The 19,279-nt window shown below is 38.3% G+C and overlaps 1 protein-coding gene across 1 annotated transcript in view; it reads left to right on the forward strand.

Annotated features, from left to right (window-relative positions):
- Positions 1-18,565, forward strand: part of LOC101596637 (type-1 angiotensin II receptor) — a 64,960-nt gene extending 46,395 nt beyond the window's left edge. Inside the window, exon 2 of the mRNA XM_004663635.3 lies at positions 17,439-18,565. Coding sequence (XP_004663692.1) covers positions 17,486-18,565 — 1,080 coding nt within the window. The 5' untranslated portion in view covers positions 17,439-17,485. The remainder of the gene's footprint in view (positions 1-17,438) is intronic.
- The last annotated feature ends 714 nt before the right edge of the window (positions 18,566-19,279 follow it).

Genomic DNA, 19,279 nt, shown 5'->3' on the forward strand with positions numbered 1-19,279 from the left:
CAAGAGTGAAAGCTTATTTACCATGGAATAGGTAACTTCCCAGTGTTTACACCACTGATGAACATGAATCCCCTTTCCCAGCAACTATTAGCTGCCATTAGCTATTCTGGAAGATGTGGGATCTCATGTATCCTTCCCCTGTGGAAGGTGATGTATTAACAGGCTTAATCTTGTGCAGTGTACTACTGACTTATGCAGTGACAATAAGTAAAACAGGGATGCCTGAGGCACTCATAGCTTATAACCATGAATAAAATGCAACAAGCTTTTCCAAATGAGAAACAAACCCTTCATCTTCCCTTCCTTATCCTGATGCTACAACCAAGATGTATGGGGAATATTTCTTTGAATGTTTTCTAAACAAAAAAAAAATAGTGTAAGTATAATAATTTTATAGAAAATTTCTTATTCATCTTGAGTGATTTTTTTTTATTTTTAATACAAAGAATTCTTGTGCTCAGTAGAGAATATTATAAAATTGGTGTGGGCTATTGTTGCAGTTACATTTCATTGCTAGAACAAATAGCTGACCAGAAGCAGCTTATGGAAGGAAAAGATTTATTTCAGGTTTACAAAATTCAGGGAAGTTCTATCATGGTGGGAGAAGCTGGCTCACTCCAACATGTATTTGCATCATAGAGAAAAACTAACACTGGCAAGCACAACAGCTAGAGCTCAAATCTGGGTTTCAATACACCTTAGTGCTAGACTAAAAGGTCTGCCCCCACTTTCTCCAGTAGTTTACTGGAGGCTTAAATTGCAAGTTTAATCAAAAGTACCTCAGGTGCCAGATGTGGTGGTACACATGTTTACTCCCAGCACTTTGAGGTAGAGGTGGAAGGATCACTGTGAGTTCAAGGATCACATAGTGAATTCCAGGTCAGCCTGGGCTATAGAGACCCTACCTCAAAAATCAAGAACTAGGAGCTAGAGAGATGGGTTAGTGCTTAAGTCACTTGCCTTCAAAGCCAAATGACCCAGGTTCTATCTCCCAGTGCCCATGCAAGCTAGATGTACAAGATGGCACATGTGTCTGGAGTTTGTTTGCAATGGCTAGAGGCCCTGGCAAGCCCATTCTCTCCCTCCCCCCACCCCTGCTCCCTCTTTCTCTATCTCTATCTCAAATAAATAAAGTAACATTTCAAATAGGCTGGAGAGATAGCTTAGTGGGTCAGTCATTGGCCTGCAAAGCCTAAGAACCAAGATTTGATTCCCCAGTACCCATATAAGCCAGATGCACAAAGTAGAGCATGCATCTGGAGTTCGTAAGCAGTGGCTGGAGCCCCTGGCATACCCATATTCATATTTCTCTCTCTCAAGTAAATTAATTTTAAAAAATCAAGAACTAATTTAAGGATTTCTCATGTCTCAGTTTATTTCTAAGTTTATTTCTAATTGTCCAGTCCTGTTTTCCTTATCAAAACATGTATGCTTACTCCAAAGAAAGATTATGACATTTCCTGTGCTTCAGAATATTTTTTTTTTTATAACAACTCCCTTGTGGATCCAGAAGTTTAGGAAAGCTAAGTGACTGAGTTAAGTTCAACAAGCAAATGAGTGGGAAAGCCAAAATTAGACCTCCAGTGTTCTCCTACCTTGCTCATGATTGGTTCACAAACTGTTTGTTATTCCAAGAATGTTCCTATTGCAATCAGAACATTGAGCAATTAGGCAAAACATGTTGAAGATTACCTTCTTCTAGCATCTCATAAATATGATAGTCATATGGTTTTATTTCTTTGAAATGAATTTTCATGTGGCTAGTAGTCTCTAGCTCACAGGTCAACACAAATAAATTCTACTATCATCATAAATTTTTAAAAGTTTAAATTAACACGTGCTCCCCTTTCTGACCATTCACTTTCTTCTTACCCCTCAAAATGGCATACGAAATGAAATAGTTTATGCTACTGAACCAAATTTCTAAGAAGTGAAAGTGGTTTTACTTAAGAAAACTTAAGGTTTGGGCAAGTCAGATGTTTCTCTCTGAGGAGCGCACATTTATTCATCTGCCCTTTTCATCCACCAAAATAGGAAAACTGTGACCATCTCTGAAAACCATAATATTACAATCACATTCCCTCCCTTTGTGGGCCAATATGGTGATCTCAATTAATGCAGTGATGATTATAGTTGAGAAACTTCTGTAAATTTATAAGCTTAAAGAATTTGAGAACAGGATTTGTTCATATATATATATATATATATATATATATACACACACACACACACACACACACACACACACACATACTTTCTTTTTCCTTATGTCCTAATCTCTGGATTTCACCTTACTACCATGACTTTTTATATTTAGTGGAATAAGAATATTTGTGCTAACACCAGCATAAGAAATGAATTTTTAGACTTCCGGTTAAGATGGCAGCATAGATAGCATGCCAAAGCAGCCTAGTGGGGAAAAAGACTGAAAAAACTCAGCAAGATACACACTTCTACTAAAAAGCAAGGTGTATAGGAAATTGAAACAGCAGTGGAGAAGTAAAAGAGATCCAGAGCCCGCACAGGCCGGCAAAAGCGGCCCCGACAGGTCCGCTGACTGCAGGGGTGGCAGCGTACCAGAAAGCCACCAGGCTTGGATCCAGCCACAGGAAAAGCCAGGGAAGGGGAGCTTCCACTCATATTAGAGCTCTCTGCGAACTCAAGAAATGTGAAGGGAGAGCAGCACTGAATAACAAAGGAGCAGACCACGAGGCAGAAGAACACATGGAACAGTGAGAGAACTAGAGCAGCTGCAGCTCCCTCCCCACCCCCACTGCCTGAGGGCAGCTCCAGCGAACAGAGCAGCAGTCCTGGGACCTGGCTGAGCCAACTTGAGTGAACAGCGGGACCCAAGCAGGAGCAGAGTCCCGGAGCAACATCAGCAGCTCCAGCCCCAGCAGCAGCAGCCCAAGCAGTGGCAGATCCAATAGCGGCAGCAGCGGCAGATCCAGCAGCAGGAGCAGCTTCAGAGGCAGCACTTGCAGATCCAGTAGCAACAGCAAAGGATCCAGCAGTGGCAGCTAAAGCAGCAGAAGCAGCAGCGGTGGACCCAGCAGAGGCGAAAGAACCAGAAGTGTCAGCTTTAGCAGCAACGGGAACAGATCCAGCAGCAGCAGCTTCAGGAGCAGCAGTGGCAGATCCAGCAGCAGGGGTGCCATTCTACAGGGCCACAGTTGCCAGGTTCAGTTTTCCCTGCAGGAAAAGCCAGTACCCAGCTCCAGAAATCAGAATAGCAGCCCAACGACCCAGCCAGCAACTTGACTGAGACCAAAATCATTCAAAAAGGTAACTGGGATTGATTGTACCAGGGAAGGTTCTCACTTGGTCACAAGCTGACTTGGATCTCTCAACAAACCAGAAATCTTAACCTCGTTGTTGCTAGGGGATCTGGATGTTATAATAACTACTTTGCATAAATATTCAGTGCTGTTTTTGATTGAATGTGTACAGTGTTTAGTGAAATTTTAGAATCTACCTGTATTTTATTCCACTCAGCCTACTTGAATACTCCCATAGTAGGGAAACTCAACCCCAACCAACACCTATGTAGATACTCTGAGCGTCTTAAGAGCCACACCTAACAACTTAAGCTCCTACCCTGAAAATATATTATATCAAATCAATTGATACAGCTAAGAATACCCAGCTAGCTAGAAAATCCAAGCATTCATTTAATCCAAGATGCAAAAATATCTACATTATAACACAAGAAACAAAAAAGCAAGACGATATAAATCCACCTAAAAGTATTAATGCATCAGAAATGTCCTCCAGTGAGAACAAGTTAGAGGAAATGCCTGAGAAAAGTTTCAAAAGAATGATTGTAAATAGGTTCAAAGAGGTCAAACAACAAATCAAAAGAATCAAAGAAGAAATCAAAGAGGAAATCAAAGGAATCAAAGAAGATGCAGGACACCAATTTAATGAAATAAAGAAGGCAATATAAGACATAAAGAAGGAAATAAAAGTAATAAAGAAAAACCAGTCAGATTTACTAGCAATGAAGAACACACTAAATGAAATAAAATCTCTGTAGAAAATCTCACCAGTAGGATGGATGAGGGAGACAACAGAATATCTAAGCTAGAAGACCAGGTGGCAGATCTAATACAGTCCAACAAAGAGAAAGACAAGCTTATAGAAAAGTATGAGTGGGAATTTCAAGATATTCGGGACATTATGAAAAGAAGAAATATAAGAATTCAGGGCATGGTAGTAGAAGGAGAAGAATTCCACTCCAAAGGCATAGTAGGCGTCTTCAACAAAATCATAGAAGAAAATTTCCCCCAAATGGGGAAATAGGTGCTAATGCAGATACAGGAAGCCTTTAGAACCCCAGCCAGACAAAACCTGGAAAGAACCTCTCCTCACCATATTATAATCATACTTCCAAATATACAAACCAAAGAAAAAATATTGAAAGCTGTTAGAGAGAAAAATCAAGTTACCTTCAAAGACAAGCCCATCCGGATTATAGCAGATTATTCAACACAAACTTTTAAAGCCAGAGGGGTTGGAGTGATGTATTCCAAGTTCTGAAAGATAACAACTGTCAACCAAAGATACTTTATCCTGCAAAGCTATCCATTCAAATAGATGGAGAAATAACGACATTCCATGACAAAAGCAGGTTAAGGGAGTATTTGAAGACAAAACCAGCTCTACAGAAAATACTTGATAGAATCCTCCATGCTGAAGAAAAGGAAAAGCATACATATAAGGAACCTAGAAAAAACAAGCAATACTCAAATACTAGTTAAAACAAGAGAGCACAGGTAGAAATGGAACCACACACACACAAAAATATGGCAAACATAAATACACACCTTTCAAGAATATCTCTTAATATCAACGGCCTCAATGCCCCAACAAAAAGACATAGGTTTTCAGACTGGGTTAAAAAGCAGAATCCTACAATTTGTTGTCTCCAAGAAACTCAACTTTCTACAAAGGATGGACATTTGCTTAGGGTGAAAGGTTGGAAAATGGTGTTTCAAGCAAATGGGCCTGGAAAAAGCAGGTGTTGCTATCCTAATATCCGACAAGGTAGACTTAAGTCCAACATTAGTCAAGAAAGATAAGGAAAGTCAGTTTATATTGATTAAGGGTACACTCCAACAGGAGGACATTAAAATCCTAAACATATATGCACCTAACATGAGGGCTCCCAAATTCATCAAACACTATTAGAACTAAGCTCACAGATAACACCAAACCCAGTGGTAGTAGGTGACTTTCAAACCCCACTCTCATCAATTGACAGGTCATCCCAGGAAAAAATAAACAGAGAGGTATCTGAACTAAATGAGGTCAGAGAAGGAATGGACCTAACAGATATATACAGGACATTTCATCCAAAGGCTGGAGAATATACATTCTTTTCAGCAGCACATGGAACAGTCTCTAAAATAGACCATATATTAGGACACAAAGCAAATCTTAACAAATTCAGGAAAATTGAAATCATTCCTTGCATTCTATCTGACCACAGTGGAATTAAACTACAAATAAGTAGCAAGAAAGGCTATACAGCATACATAAAATCATGGAAACTAAACAATACACTACTTAATGATGAATGGGTCAATGAAGAAATCAAGAAGGAAATCAAAAAATTTATAGAGTCAAACGATAATAACAACACAACATACCAAAATCTCTGGGACACAATGAAGGCAGTTCTAAGAGGTAAATTTATAGCCTTAAGTGCCTATATTAAGAAATTAGAAAGGTCACAAGTAAACGACCTAATGCTTCACCTTAAAGCCTTGGAAAAAGAAGAACAAGGCGAACCAAAAATCAGTAGACGGGAAGAAATAATAAAGCTTAGGGCAGAAATTAACGAAATAGAAACAAACAACAACAACAAAAAAAAAAAAAAATCCAAAGAATTAATGAAACAAAGAGTTGGTTCTTTGAAAGGATAAACAAGATTGATAAATCCTTCGCAAATATGACCAAAAGAAAGAGAGAGGAGACACAAATTAATAAAATCAGAGATGAAAAAGGTAACATCACAACAGATTCCAGAGAAATTAAAAAAATCATAGGAACATAATATGAAAGCATATACTCCACAAAGTATGAAAATCTGAAAGAAATGGATGATTTCCTTGATTTATATGACCTACCTAAATTAAATCAAAATGAGATTAATCACTTAAATATACCTATAACAAACATGGAGATCTGAACAGTTATCAATAATCTCCCAACTAAAAAAAGCTTAGGCCCAGATGGATTCACTGCTGAATTTTACTAGACATTTAAGGAAGAGCTAATACTATTGCTTCTTAAGCTTGTCCAGGAAATAGAAAAGGAAGGAATTCTACCAAACTCCTTCTATGAGGCCAGCATCACCCTGATACCAAAACCAGGCAAAGATAGAAAAAAAAAAAAAAAGAAAGAAAAGAAAATTACAGACCAATCTCCCTCATGAACATAGATGCAAAAATTCTCAACAAAATATTGGCAAACATAATAAAAGAGTATATCAACAAGATCATTCACCCTGACCAAGTAGGCTTTATCCCAGAGATGCAGGGATGGTTCAACATACGCAAACCTATAACTGTAATACATTACATAAACGGGTTGAAGGACAAAAATCACATGATCATCTCATTAGATGCATAGAAAGCATTTGACAAAATCCAACATCGCTTCATGATGAAAGTACTACAGAGACGGGGAATAGAAGGAACATATCTCAATATAATAAAGGCTATTTATGACAAGCCTACAGCCAACATACTACTAAATGGGGAAAAACTGGAAGCTTTTTCACTAAAATCAGGAACAAGACAAGGGTGTCCACTGTCCCCACTTTTATTTAACATAGTTTTGGAAGTCTTAGCTATAGCAATAAGCCAAGAGACACACATAAAAGGAATACAAATTGGAAAGGAAGAGATCAAGGTATCATTATTTGCAGATGACATGATTCTATACATAAAGGACCCTAAAGACTCTACTAGCAAACTGTTAGAGCTGATCAAAACCTACAGCCATGTAGCAGGATACAAAATAAATACACAGAAATCAGTAGCCTTCATATATGCTAACAACAAACACATAGAAGATGAAATCAGAGAATCACTCCCATTCACAATTGCATCAAAAAAAATAAATAAATAAAGTACCTTGGAATAAACCTAACCAAGGAAGGAAAGAATCTCTACAATGTGAACTTTAAAACACTCAAGTGAGAAATTGCAGAAGACACTAGAAAGTGGAGAAACATACCCTGTTCCTGGATTGGAAGAATCAATATTGTGAAAATGACAATCTTACCTAAAGCAATCTACGCATGTAATGCAATCCTTATCAAAATTCCAAAACCATTCTTCATGGAAATAGAAAAAACAATCCAAAAACTCATTTGGAATCACAAAAAACCTCGAATATCTAAAATAATACTGAGCAACAAAAATAAGGCTGGTGGTATCACCATACCTGATTTTAACCTATACTACAGAGCCATAGTAACAAAAACAGCATGGTACTGACACAAAAACAGACATGTAGGTCAGTGGAACAGAATAGAGGACCCAGATGTAAGCCCAAGTAGCTATAGCCACCTGATATTCGAATAAAATGCCAAAAATACTCATTGGAGAAAAGACAGACTCTTCAGCAAATTGTGTTGGGAAAACTGGATATATCTGCAGAAGAATGAAAATAGATTCTTCTCTCTCGCCATGCACAAGAATTAGGTCCAAATGGATTAAAGACCTTAACATCACACCTGAAACTCTGACACTGCTAGAGGAAAAAGTAGGGGAAACCCTTCAACATATTGGTCTTGGCAACGACTTTCTGAATACAACCCCAATTGCTCAGGCAATAAAACCACAGATTAATCACTGGGACCTCATGAAATTACAAAGATTTTGCACCACAAAGGACACAGTGTAAAAAGCAAAGAGGTAACCTACAAAATGGGTAAAAATCTTCGCCAGCTATATATCTGATAGAGAATTAATATCTAGGATATACAAAGAACTAAAAAGGTTAAATAATAATGAATCAAATAAGCCAATCTAAAAATAGTCTATGGAGGTAAATACAGCATTCTCAAAGGAAGAAATACGAATGGCATATAAGCATCTAAAAAAATGTTCTATGTCACTAGCCATCAGGGAAATGCAGATTAAAACTACATTGAGATTCCATCTCATTCCTGTCAGATTAGCCACCATCATGAAAACAAATGATCTTAAATGTTGGTGGGGATGTAGAAAAAAATGAACCCTTCTACACTGCTGGTGGGAATGCAATCTGGTGCAGCCATTGTGGAAATCAGTGTGGAGGTTCCTAAAACAGCTAAAGATTGATCTACCATATCACCCAGCTATAGCACTCCTAGGCATATATCTGAAGGAATCATCTCATTTCCTTAGAAGCACATCCTCAACCATGTTTATTGCTGCTCATTTTATAATAGCTGGGCAATGGAACCAGCCTAGATGTCCCTCAACTGATGAGTGGATAATGAAGATGTGGCACATTTATACAATGGAGTTCTACTCAGCGGTAAAGAAAAATGAAGTTATGAAATTTGCAGAAAAATGGATGGACCTGGAAAGGATTATACTAAGTGAGGTAATCCAGGCCCAGAAAGCCAAGCGCCACATGTTCTCTCTCATATGTGGATCCTAGGTACAGATGATTGGGCTTCTGCATGAGAATGAAAATACTTAGTAGCAGAGGCCAGTAAGTTAAAAAGGAGACATAAAGGGAAGAGAAAGGAAGGGAGGAGGGTACTTAATAGGTTGATATTGTATATATGTAAGTACAATGTTTGTGATGGGGAGGTAATATGATGGTGAATGGAATTTCAAAAGGGAACGTGTGGAGGGGGGAATGGAGGGAATTACCACGGGATATTTTTTTATAATCATGGAAAATGCTAATAAAAATTTAAAAAACAAAAAAAGAAAATTCACAAATGGCACTCTACTGACAATTAATAAATTCCATCTACTACTCACAAAATAACCAAAAAACAAAAACAAAAACAAAGAATCTCTACAATGAGAACTTTAAAACATTTAAGGGAGAAATTGTAGAAGATACTAGAAATTGGAGAAACATCCCTTGTTCCTGTATTGGAAGAATCAACATTGTGAAAATGGCAATATTACCAAAAGCAATCTACATATTTAATGTAATCCCTATCAAAATTCCAAAAGCATTCTTCATGGAAATAGAAAATACAATCCAAAAATTCATTTGGAGTTACCACAAACCTTGAATATCTAAAATAATACTGAGCAACAAAAATAAGGTTGGTGGTATCACCATACCTGATTTTAACCTATACTACAGAGCCATAGTAACAAAAACAGCGTGGTACTGGCACAACAACAGACATGTAGATTAGTGGAGCAGAGTAGAGGACCCAGATGTAAGCCCAAGTAGCTATAGCCACCTGATCTTCCATAAAAATGCCAAAAATACTCATTGGAGAAGAGACAGCCTCTTCAGCAAATGGTGTTTTGAAAACTGGATATGTATCTGCAGAAGGATGAAAATAGATTCTTCTCTGTCGCCATGTACAAGAATTAGGTCCAAATGGATTAAAGACCTTAACATCACACCTGAAACTTTGAAACTGCTAGAGGAAAAAGTAGGGGAAACCCTCCAACATATTGATCTTGACAAAGACTTTCTGAATACAACCCCAATTGCTCAGGCAATAAAACCACAGATTAATCACTGGGACCTCATGAAATTACAAAGATTTTGCACCACAAAGGACACAGTGAAAAAAGCAAAGAGGCAACCTACAGAATGGGAAAAAAATCTTCACCAGCTATATAACTAATAGAGGATAAATATCTAGGATATACAAAGAACTCAAAAAGTTAAATAATAAGGAATAAAACAAGCCAATCAAAAAATGGGCTATGGAGCTAAATAGAGCATTCTCAAAGGAAGAAATATGAATGGCATATAAGCATCTAAAAAAATGTTCTACGTCACTAGTCATCAGGGAAATGGAGATTAAAACTACATTGAGATTCCATCTCACACCTGTCATATTAGCCACCATCATGAAAACAAATGATCATAAATGTTGGCGGGGATGTGGAAAAGAGGAACTCTTCTACACTGCTGGTGGGAATGCAATCTGGTCTAGCCATTGTGGAAATCAGTGTGGAGGTTCCTAAAACAGCTAAAGATTGATCTACCATATCACCCAGCTATAGCACTCCTAGGCATATATCCGAAGGACTCATCTCATTTCCTTAGAAGTATGTGCTCAACCATGTTTATTGCTGCTCAATTTATAATAGCTGGGAAATGGAACCAGCCTAGATGTCCCTCAACTGATGAGTGGATAATGAAGATGTGGCACATTTATACAATGGAGTCTACTCAGCAGTAAAGAAAAATGAAGTTATGAAATTTGCAGAAAAATGGATGGACCTGGAAAGGATTATACTAAGTGAGGTAACCCAGGCCCAGAAAGCCAAGCGCCACATGTTCTCTCTCATATGTGGATCCTAGGTACAGATGATTGGGCTTCTGCGTGAGAATGAAAATACCTAGTAGCAGAGGCCAGTAAGTTAAAAAGGAGACATAAAGGGAAGAGAAAGGAAGGGAGGAGGTTACTTAATAGGTTGATATTGTATATATGTAAGTACAATGATTGAGACGGGGAGGTAATATGATGGAGAATGGAGTTTCAAAGGGGAAAGTGTCAGGGGTGGGGAAGGAGGGAGTTATCATGGGATTTTTTTTTATAATCATAGAAAATGTTAATAAACATTAAAAAATTAAAAATAAAAATAAAATAAAAATGTCATGTACCCTATGCCTCATTAGCATCTGAATTAATCTTAATACCCTCTCTGGTCATGTCTAGTATTATAATGAGCTATAAGTCACCTTCAGGCACTTGGAAAACTGTACCAGCACCAGTAGCTATAGCCAGGGTCTAGGTAGCTTTGGGCAATGAGTTTTTAGCCTTCTTCTTGCCCAAGTTTTTTTTTTTTTCTTTTTTAAAAGATTTTATTTTTATTTATTTATTAGAGACAGAGAGAGGGAGAGAGAGAGTGAGAATGGGCATGTCAAGGCCTCAAGCTTTTATTATATTAATTTTAGAGTATGTAAAGCCTTCCAGACCTCAATCTTTTCTCAACTCTACTGCCTCACCAAAAGTATTATATCTACCGACCTACCTCTCTTAAACCTATTTTCTCTTTGTTGCTTAACATCAGCTATCCTGAACGCTTAAAAGGTGGATAATAATAATTTGAAGAATGGATTTGAGATGAGAGTCAGATGTGTAGCTCATGCTTACAGTTCCAGCATTTAGGATGCATAGGTAGGAAGATTACTATGAGTTCAATGCCAGCCTGAACTATGGAGTATGTTCCAGGTTCAGCCTTGGATAGAGTGAGGCTCAACCTCAAAAAAAAAAAAAAAAAAAAAAAAGACTGTGAGATTAATTAAATTGTGTAAAGAATAAGATACTGGAGTAGAGGTTCTGGAAATATGTCCTGATTATGCTCCCAATTTTATTGATATCTGTTGTGACCTCTCCCTCTCCCTTTCCATTTCCATTTTTATTAATTTGAGACTTCTCATTTTTATACTTGATCAAATTGGCCAGGGGTTTATCAGTCTTTTTTTTATTTTTTCAAAATATAATTATTTTTTTTCTGTCAATTTTCTTAATTGTTTTTGTAAGGTTCAGGAGTGACCAAGACCATGGAGACCACTCTGCTTTTGTTTGTGAAAAACAGGAGCTGCCAGGACTGACTCTCAAGAGCAGAGCAGTCAATTTGGGATTGCAGACAGTGGGCTCTTGGATATGGGGCTCTTTAGTTGGGGGAAGGGAAGAAAGGGGAAGTACAAAAAGGTTTCTTTAGGGGAGATCTAAGATAGCCAGGGTGTGACACCAGAACAGTAACCAGGGCAGGAAACCTAGACCTCAGGCATTGTTAGGCAAGGAAGGAATAATGGCTGGGTGGTTTCTTGAGGAATGTGGATGATCAACTTCCTTGTGTCTGTTGCCATCCTGCTGTCTTTGGTGACTCCATTTTGTCCTGACCTAACAGTTTTCTTGGTTTCCAATTCATTAATTTCTGCTGTGATCTTAATTATTTCTTTCCATTTAGAACTCTTAGGGCTGGATTGTTCTTGTTTTTACAACTTTAGGAAGATTGTCAGTTTATTAATTTGAGATCTTTCATCTTTGTTATGAAAGCATTTAGTGCTGTGAAATTTCTCCTTAGAACTGTGCTCATTGTGCCCCATAACATTTGGTATGTTGTGTTTTCATTATCACTCAGTTCTAGAAAGTTTACAACTTCCATTTTGATTTCTTTCATAACCCATTCATTATTAACAGCTTGTTATTCAGTCTCCAGGAGCTCCTGTAATTTCTGCTATTTCTCTTATTGTTAATTTCTAGCTTTAATGAATTGTGTATGATATAAGGCAGGAAGTAACATTAACTGAATGTATGGAGGCATGTTTTATGCCCTAGTATATGATCTTTTTTGGAGAAGTTTCCATGGGCTACTGAGAAGAATGTGTAGTCTGAAGAACTGGGGTGGGAATGTTCAATGGATATCTGTTAGGTCTTGTTGATTTACAGTGTTGTTTAGCTCTATTATTTTTCTGTTGATTTTCTGTTTGGATAATCTGTCTATTGATGATAGCATGATATTAAAACCCTCTCCTATGATGGTATTGGTATTTATTTCTGATTTGTTGTTGAGTAAGTTTTGTTATATAAAATGTGATGCACCTGTGTTCTCTTGATGACTAAAAGTGGCCTTCTTTGTCCTTTTTGATGACTTTTGATTAGAAGTATATTTTGTCAAGATATTAATATAGGCACACATGCTTGTTTCTTATCTATTTGCTTAGAAAATTACTTTCCATCCTTTCGCCCTGAGGAGGTGTCTATCTTTAGTGGGATTTCTTAAAGATAACAAATAGAAAGTTCCCTTTTGCTGATCCACCCTGTTAATTTGTGGAGTGGGGGAACTGGGGTGAGTTAAGACAATTAATATTTAAGGATATAATTGTGGTGTTTGATTTAGTGCCTTCCACGTTGAAAGCTTTATGGGGTTTGGTGCAGTTGTACATTTTTGTGCCTGCTCTAGTTTTGTTTATTGTGTCCTTCCTCTTGAAGGCTCTTGAGGTTGGTTGTTCAACTCTTCTATGTGGATTATTCCCTGAAGTATTCTCTGTAGGTTTGGCTTTGTATTCATATAGTTGTAAAGCTGGCTTTTATCATAGAAGGTTTTCCTTTCACCATCTGAGGGTTGGAAGCTATAGTTTTTTAGATTTTAAAAGGTTCCATTCCAAGCCCTTCTGTCTTTCAGGGTTTCCATTGAAAAGTCTGAGGGTATTCTGATGAAATTGCCCTTGTATGTTATAAGTTGTTTCTCTCTTGCTGCTTTTAGCATTGTCTGCTTTTGTTTTTTATGGTTTTAACTATAATGTGCCTTAGAGAGTTTCTTCTTTGGTCCAGTATGTTGGGTGTTTTGTGAGCTTCTTGTATCTGGACGGATCTTTCTTTTGAGAGGGTGGGAAGGTTTCTTAGATAATTTTGTTGCATGTGTTCACCATGCCTTTGGCCTGAAATTCTACCTCTTCTGGTATACCCAATAATCCAGATATTTGGTTGTTTTAGAGTATCACACATTTCCTTCATATTCTTTTCACATGATTGTTTTGAACTTGTCAAAGTTTTTGGACTCCTGATCAATTTCATTCATTTTGTCTTCCAGATTGGAGCTCTTGTCCTCCACGTGTTTAAGTTTGTTATTGAGGGCTTCTATAAAGGATTTTGAAAGCTCTATTTTGTTTTTGTTAGCTGCTGTGTTTTTCAGCATGATGTCCATCTCTTATTTGAAATCCAATTTCAGGTAAATGTTTGATTTTCTTGATGCTTCCAGAGTTCATCTCTGCATTTGATCATGTCTTCATTCAGCTTATTCAGCTGGTTATTGAGGTCCTCTATTTGTTGATTCACCTTCAAAATTCATTTATCTCTCTTTTGAGGTTTCTTTGGGTTTCCACCATTCAGTTTATTGGCAAAAGCTGTATGCTCTGAGAGATGATTCTGCTCAATTTCATTTATGCAGTTGTTGGTTTTATGATGGTTTACTTGCAGTTCAGTGATTCACTTGATCAGATTCATGTAGCTTGTTTTGTTTTGTTGTTGTTTTTAAAAAATATTTTATTTTAGGCTGGAGAGATGGCTTAGCAGTTAAGCGCTTGCCTGTGAAGCCTAAGGACCCCAGTTTTAAGGCTGGACTCCCCAGGACCCACGTTAGCCAGATGCACAAGGGGGCACACACTTATGGAGTTCGTTTGCAGTGGCTGGAAGCCCTGGCATGCCCATTCCCTGTCTATCTGCCTCTTTCTCTCCCTCTCTCTCTGTCACTCTCAAATAAATAAATAAAAATGAACAAAAAATATTTTATTTTTATTTATTTATTTGAGAGAGAGAGAGAATGAGAAGGAATATGAATATGGGTGCACCAGGGCTTCCAGCCACTGCAAATGAACTCCACATTGTGAATCTGGCTTACATGGATCACAAAGAATTGAACCTAGGTCCTTTGGCTTTGAAGGAAAATGCCTTAATTGCTAAGCCATCTCTACAGCCTGCTTGTTATGTTTTTATTTTTTGTTCATTTTTTAATTTATTTATTTGAGAGCGACAGACACAGAGAGAAAGACAGATAGAGGGAGAGAGAGAGAATGGGCGCGCCAGGGCCTCCAGCCTCTGCAAACGAACTCCAGACGCGTGCACCCCCTTGTGCATCTGGCTAACGTGGGACCTGGGGAACCGAGCCTCGAACCAGGGTCCATAGGCTTCACAGGCGAGCGCTTAACCGCTAAGCCATCTCTTCAGCCCTTGTTATGTTTTTATTTGGGGGTTCTACTTCTGTTATCTCCTCTGTTTTCAATGGAGACTTCCAGGGTGGGACTAGATCATGTTGGTGGAGATCCGTCAGTTTGTTGTTTTACATTCATTTTGCATTGTGGTCTACACATCTCTGTGGTGAAAGCTTTATTATTTATTTATTTATGTTTCTAAGGAAGAAGCAAGAATTCACCTTTGTAGGATATTCAGTAAGTGTACTATTTTGGGTTTGTACCCACTTTAGTGTGAGGTGGCATTCTATGCACAGATGCTCAGGTTTTGGACATTGCAAGTACACCAGCAGCTCTGAGCTGATGGCTGGTACAAGAGCTATGGTTAGAGGTCTGGAATTTCTTCATCCTACTATCCCAACAGTACCTTGCCTGTAGGACTCAGGAACAGTGGTAGTTGCTGTGAATATGAGATGTCTTTGGGAGAGATGGGACCTTTCTGGGCTCTGGAGTGGGTTTATAACTCAGGAGATAAAGTCCTAGATGCTCACAGTCACACAAAACTTCCACTGAATTAGTGGCCTTAGGTTCTTGTTAATTTGATGAATGCACCATGGACCATGGGCAGGGGGGTTGGCTTAGATTTATAAAGATTTTATTATAAAACTGAAGAGAAGGAAAGAAGGTAGAGCTCCTGTGTAATAGGAGAGGTCCTCCCAAAAATGGGATAGCATTATTGCCTTGGAGTTAATAAGGGTTTATTGGATGGGAGAATAAGCTTGTCATTCCAGTACCCATGTGACATCTTATTTCTAGGAAAGAGAGATTCCTCTAGGAAAAAAAAGAGATAAGGAAAAGCCAGACCTTACCTTATAGGTTCATCAAGGACATCTCCCACTTTTTCCAAGAAGAAAACAACAACAAAAAACAGACACTTTGCTTTCAGAGTTGATACTGCCTAGGAAGCATCTAGGGGAAATTTTGTGTTTGTTTCTCTGAGTAAGAGGGGAAGACAGAAAGAGAAAAGAAAAGAAAAAAAAAGTACTCCTCTGAGAGGAGGGAGCTTCCAAAATTCAGAGAAACCCACAGTTTCCACGGATACTGAACTTTTATTGAAAAGGAAGATAAGCCCATGTAAAATGTGTTGTTGGTCAGCTTGGGTGAAAGTGAGAAGTGCAGATCTGCTTATGGTAAGTCCAGTACTAGTCTCAGGAAGCTATCAGGCCTGCCTACCAAGGCAGTACAATGGGGAACTTCTTCCAAGCCAGGAAGGAGAAATGACTGCCTTCTGTCTTATTTTACCAAGGGCTCTTCCCTACCTAGTCTGCCTACCCAGCAGGCTATCCCTGCAGTGCTTCAGGATCCTAATGCTCTAAACTAAACAATTTCTAGCCAGTTTCTCCTCCTGTTATTCACCAATAGGTCCCACTTCCGTTCCTCTGGAGGACACTTAACTACTTTCTACTGTTACTCAGCAACACAGGATCACTTTTGTGAATTCTCATTAAACAACTTAGACTCAGAAGGAAGTTCTTTAAAAAAAAAATTAGAATTCAAGAGAAAAACAACTGGGTACTCAAGATGGAGATCTCAGCTAATGGGAGTAGGGAGCTGGATAAGAATATCTTGCTTTTTTAGTTAGAGGTCAAGAAATGGAAAATCTCAAAATAGAGGTCAAGAAAACAAACAGGATGCACATAGGAAGTCTGTGGTGGTGGGGGAGAAAATGAATATTCAAAAATGATGTGGTAAGCAGGCCAGGATCCAAAAATTGAATAAGAGGGAAAAGAAAAAGTTATATTTTCTAAGTTGAAATTCCGAAAGCAGGTAGGGTTAGCAGTGAGGATCTTGTAAGGAAATGCATCGAAGAAAGACTTCGGGGTGTATAAGTGCATACTTCATTAAGGGGATAGTTATTCCTGCCATCCTCTTACTATGTCCTCAAGTGTATCATTTTTTCTTTTTCTTTTTATATTTTTTCAAGTTTCTAGAAAAGATGCTTCCTGAGGGGTGTTTTCCTGTCCAGATTATTGACAGGCCCATCTGAGGAGAGCGTACAATGGATGTCTTTATAATCTTACAATCTTTTGGACAATTTATAATGTCAAGTCTCCACCAAGGCCAGAGGTACAACTCAGGTCCCATCTTTGACACAAAGACAAGAATAATTATAGCAAAATAAAATTAAAATTAAATATTAAAAATAATTTTAGAAAACAAAAGAACAAAGTCTATAAAATAAGACCTCTACAAATTCCTAACACCTCTATCTTTCTCCTTTCAATGTTGTATTTTAAATCTTAAGGAAAGGCAATTTTGATATCGCATTTTTTAAAATGAGTGTGTTACCAGAGACACAGGTGCAAAGCAGATTATGAGAAAGGGGAAGCCTGCTAATGTCTGACTATCCACCTAATATATGAAAGCATATCCTCTAGAAATTAATTGGGCCACCTTTGATTTTGTCAGTGTATTAGTCTTTCTTCATAAAATGGGATTAACATTTTTCATAAATTAATGTTAAATTGCTGAAATTATTTTAAACCAAAATGTAAACTTTCCTTACTTTTATTTCTTTTCTCCAGATGTATTTTGTATAGTGTCTGAGATTAATTCAACCAAGAACATCAAAATGATCCTTAACTCTTCTACTGAATATGGCATCAAAAGAATACAAGATGACTGTCCCAAAGCTGGAAGACACAATTACATATTTGTCATGATTCCTACTCTATACAGTATCATCTTTGTGGTGGGAATATTCGGAAACAGCTTGGTGGTGATTGTCATTTACTTTTACATGAAACTGAAGACTGTGGCCAGTGTTTTTCTTTTGAATTTAGCACTGGCTGACATATGCTTCCTGCTAACTTTGCCACTGTGGGCTGTCTACACTGCTATGGAGTACCACTGGCCCTTTGGCAACCACCTGTGCAAGATCGCCTCAGCCAGTGTCAGCTTCAACCTCTATGCCAGTGTGTTTTTGCTCACATGCCTCAGCATCGATCGCTACCTGGCTATTGTTCACCCAATGAAATCTCGCCTTCGCCGCACAATGCTTGTGGCCAAGGTCACCTGCATCATTATCTGGCTACTGGCTGGCTTGGCCAGTTTGCCAGCTATCATCCACAGAAATGTATTTTTCATCGTGAACACCAATATCACTGTTTGTGCTTTCCATTATGAGTCTCAAAATTCAACCCTCCCCGTAGGGCTGGGCTTGACCAAAAATATACTTGGTTTCTTGTTTCCTTTTCTGATCATTCTCACAAGTTATACTATGATTTGGAAAGCTCTAAAGAAGGCATGTGAAATCCAGAAGAATAGGCCCAGGAATGATGATATCTTTAAGATAATCATGGCGATTGTGCTTTTCTTTTTCTTTTCTTGGATTCCCCACCAAATATTCACTTTTCTGGATGTGCTTATTCATCTGGGCCTCATCCATGACTGCAGAATCGCAGATATCGTGGACACTGCCATGCCTATCACCATTTGTATAGCTTATTTTAACAATTGCTTGAATCCTCTTTTTTATGGCTTTCTGGGGAAAAAATTTAAAAAATATTTTCTCCAGCTTCTGAAATACATTCCTCCAAAGGCCAAATCTCATTCAAGCCTATCAACAAAAATGAGCACACTGTCCTACCACCCATCAGATAATATGAATTCATTGGCCAAGAAGCCCATGCCTTGTTTTGAGGTGGAATGACAAGTGCAAACCTTGTCTGTGAAGTAATGCTATGAATGAAAGAGTCAGAGCAGCATTTCTCTACCCAAGGAGCATTAGGTACCCTCAAGATTTAAGCAGAAATTGGATTCAGTGGCTGCTATAGCTGCCTTTTTAAAGCTTTTTAAAAGAAAAAAAGATTTTCTTTTCCTTTGAAACCAAATCAAGGAAGCCATGTTTTGAACTAAATAAATGATGTCAGTTCAGAGGAATAGATCTGAAAAGGGATGGATTATGTATTTGGAAAAAAAGATGACTGGCAGAAGTCTGTTTCCCCTTGCTCTATTACTTCTTCTTCCCTTCTTCTTCTCCTTCTCCTCCTCCTCCTCCTCCTCCTCCTTTTTCTTCTTCTTCTTCTTTTTGAGGTAAGGTTACACTCTAGCTCAGGCTGACCTGGAAATCACGATGTAGTCTCAGGGTGGCCTCAAACTCATGGCGACCCTCCTACCTCTGCCTCCCGAGTGCTGGGATTAAAGTCATGCACTACCACACCCAGCTTGCTTTTTTACTTTTAACTTCCATATGAAGGTATTTGGACTATGTTAAATCTTTACACAAGCTACTAGAGGGCTAGAGAAATGGCTTAGCGGTTAAGCGCTTGCCTGTGAAGCCTAAGGACCCCGGTTCGAGGCTCGGTTCCCCAGGTCCCACATTAGCCAGATGCACAAGGGGGCACACGCGTCTGGAGTTCGTTTG

This window comes from Jaculus jaculus, chromosome 17 (assembly GCF_020740685.1).
Source record: "Jaculus jaculus isolate mJacJac1 chromosome 17, mJacJac1.mat.Y.cur, whole genome shotgun sequence".
Classification (NCBI taxonomy): Eukaryota; Metazoa; Chordata; class Mammalia; order Rodentia; family Dipodidae; genus Jaculus; species Jaculus jaculus.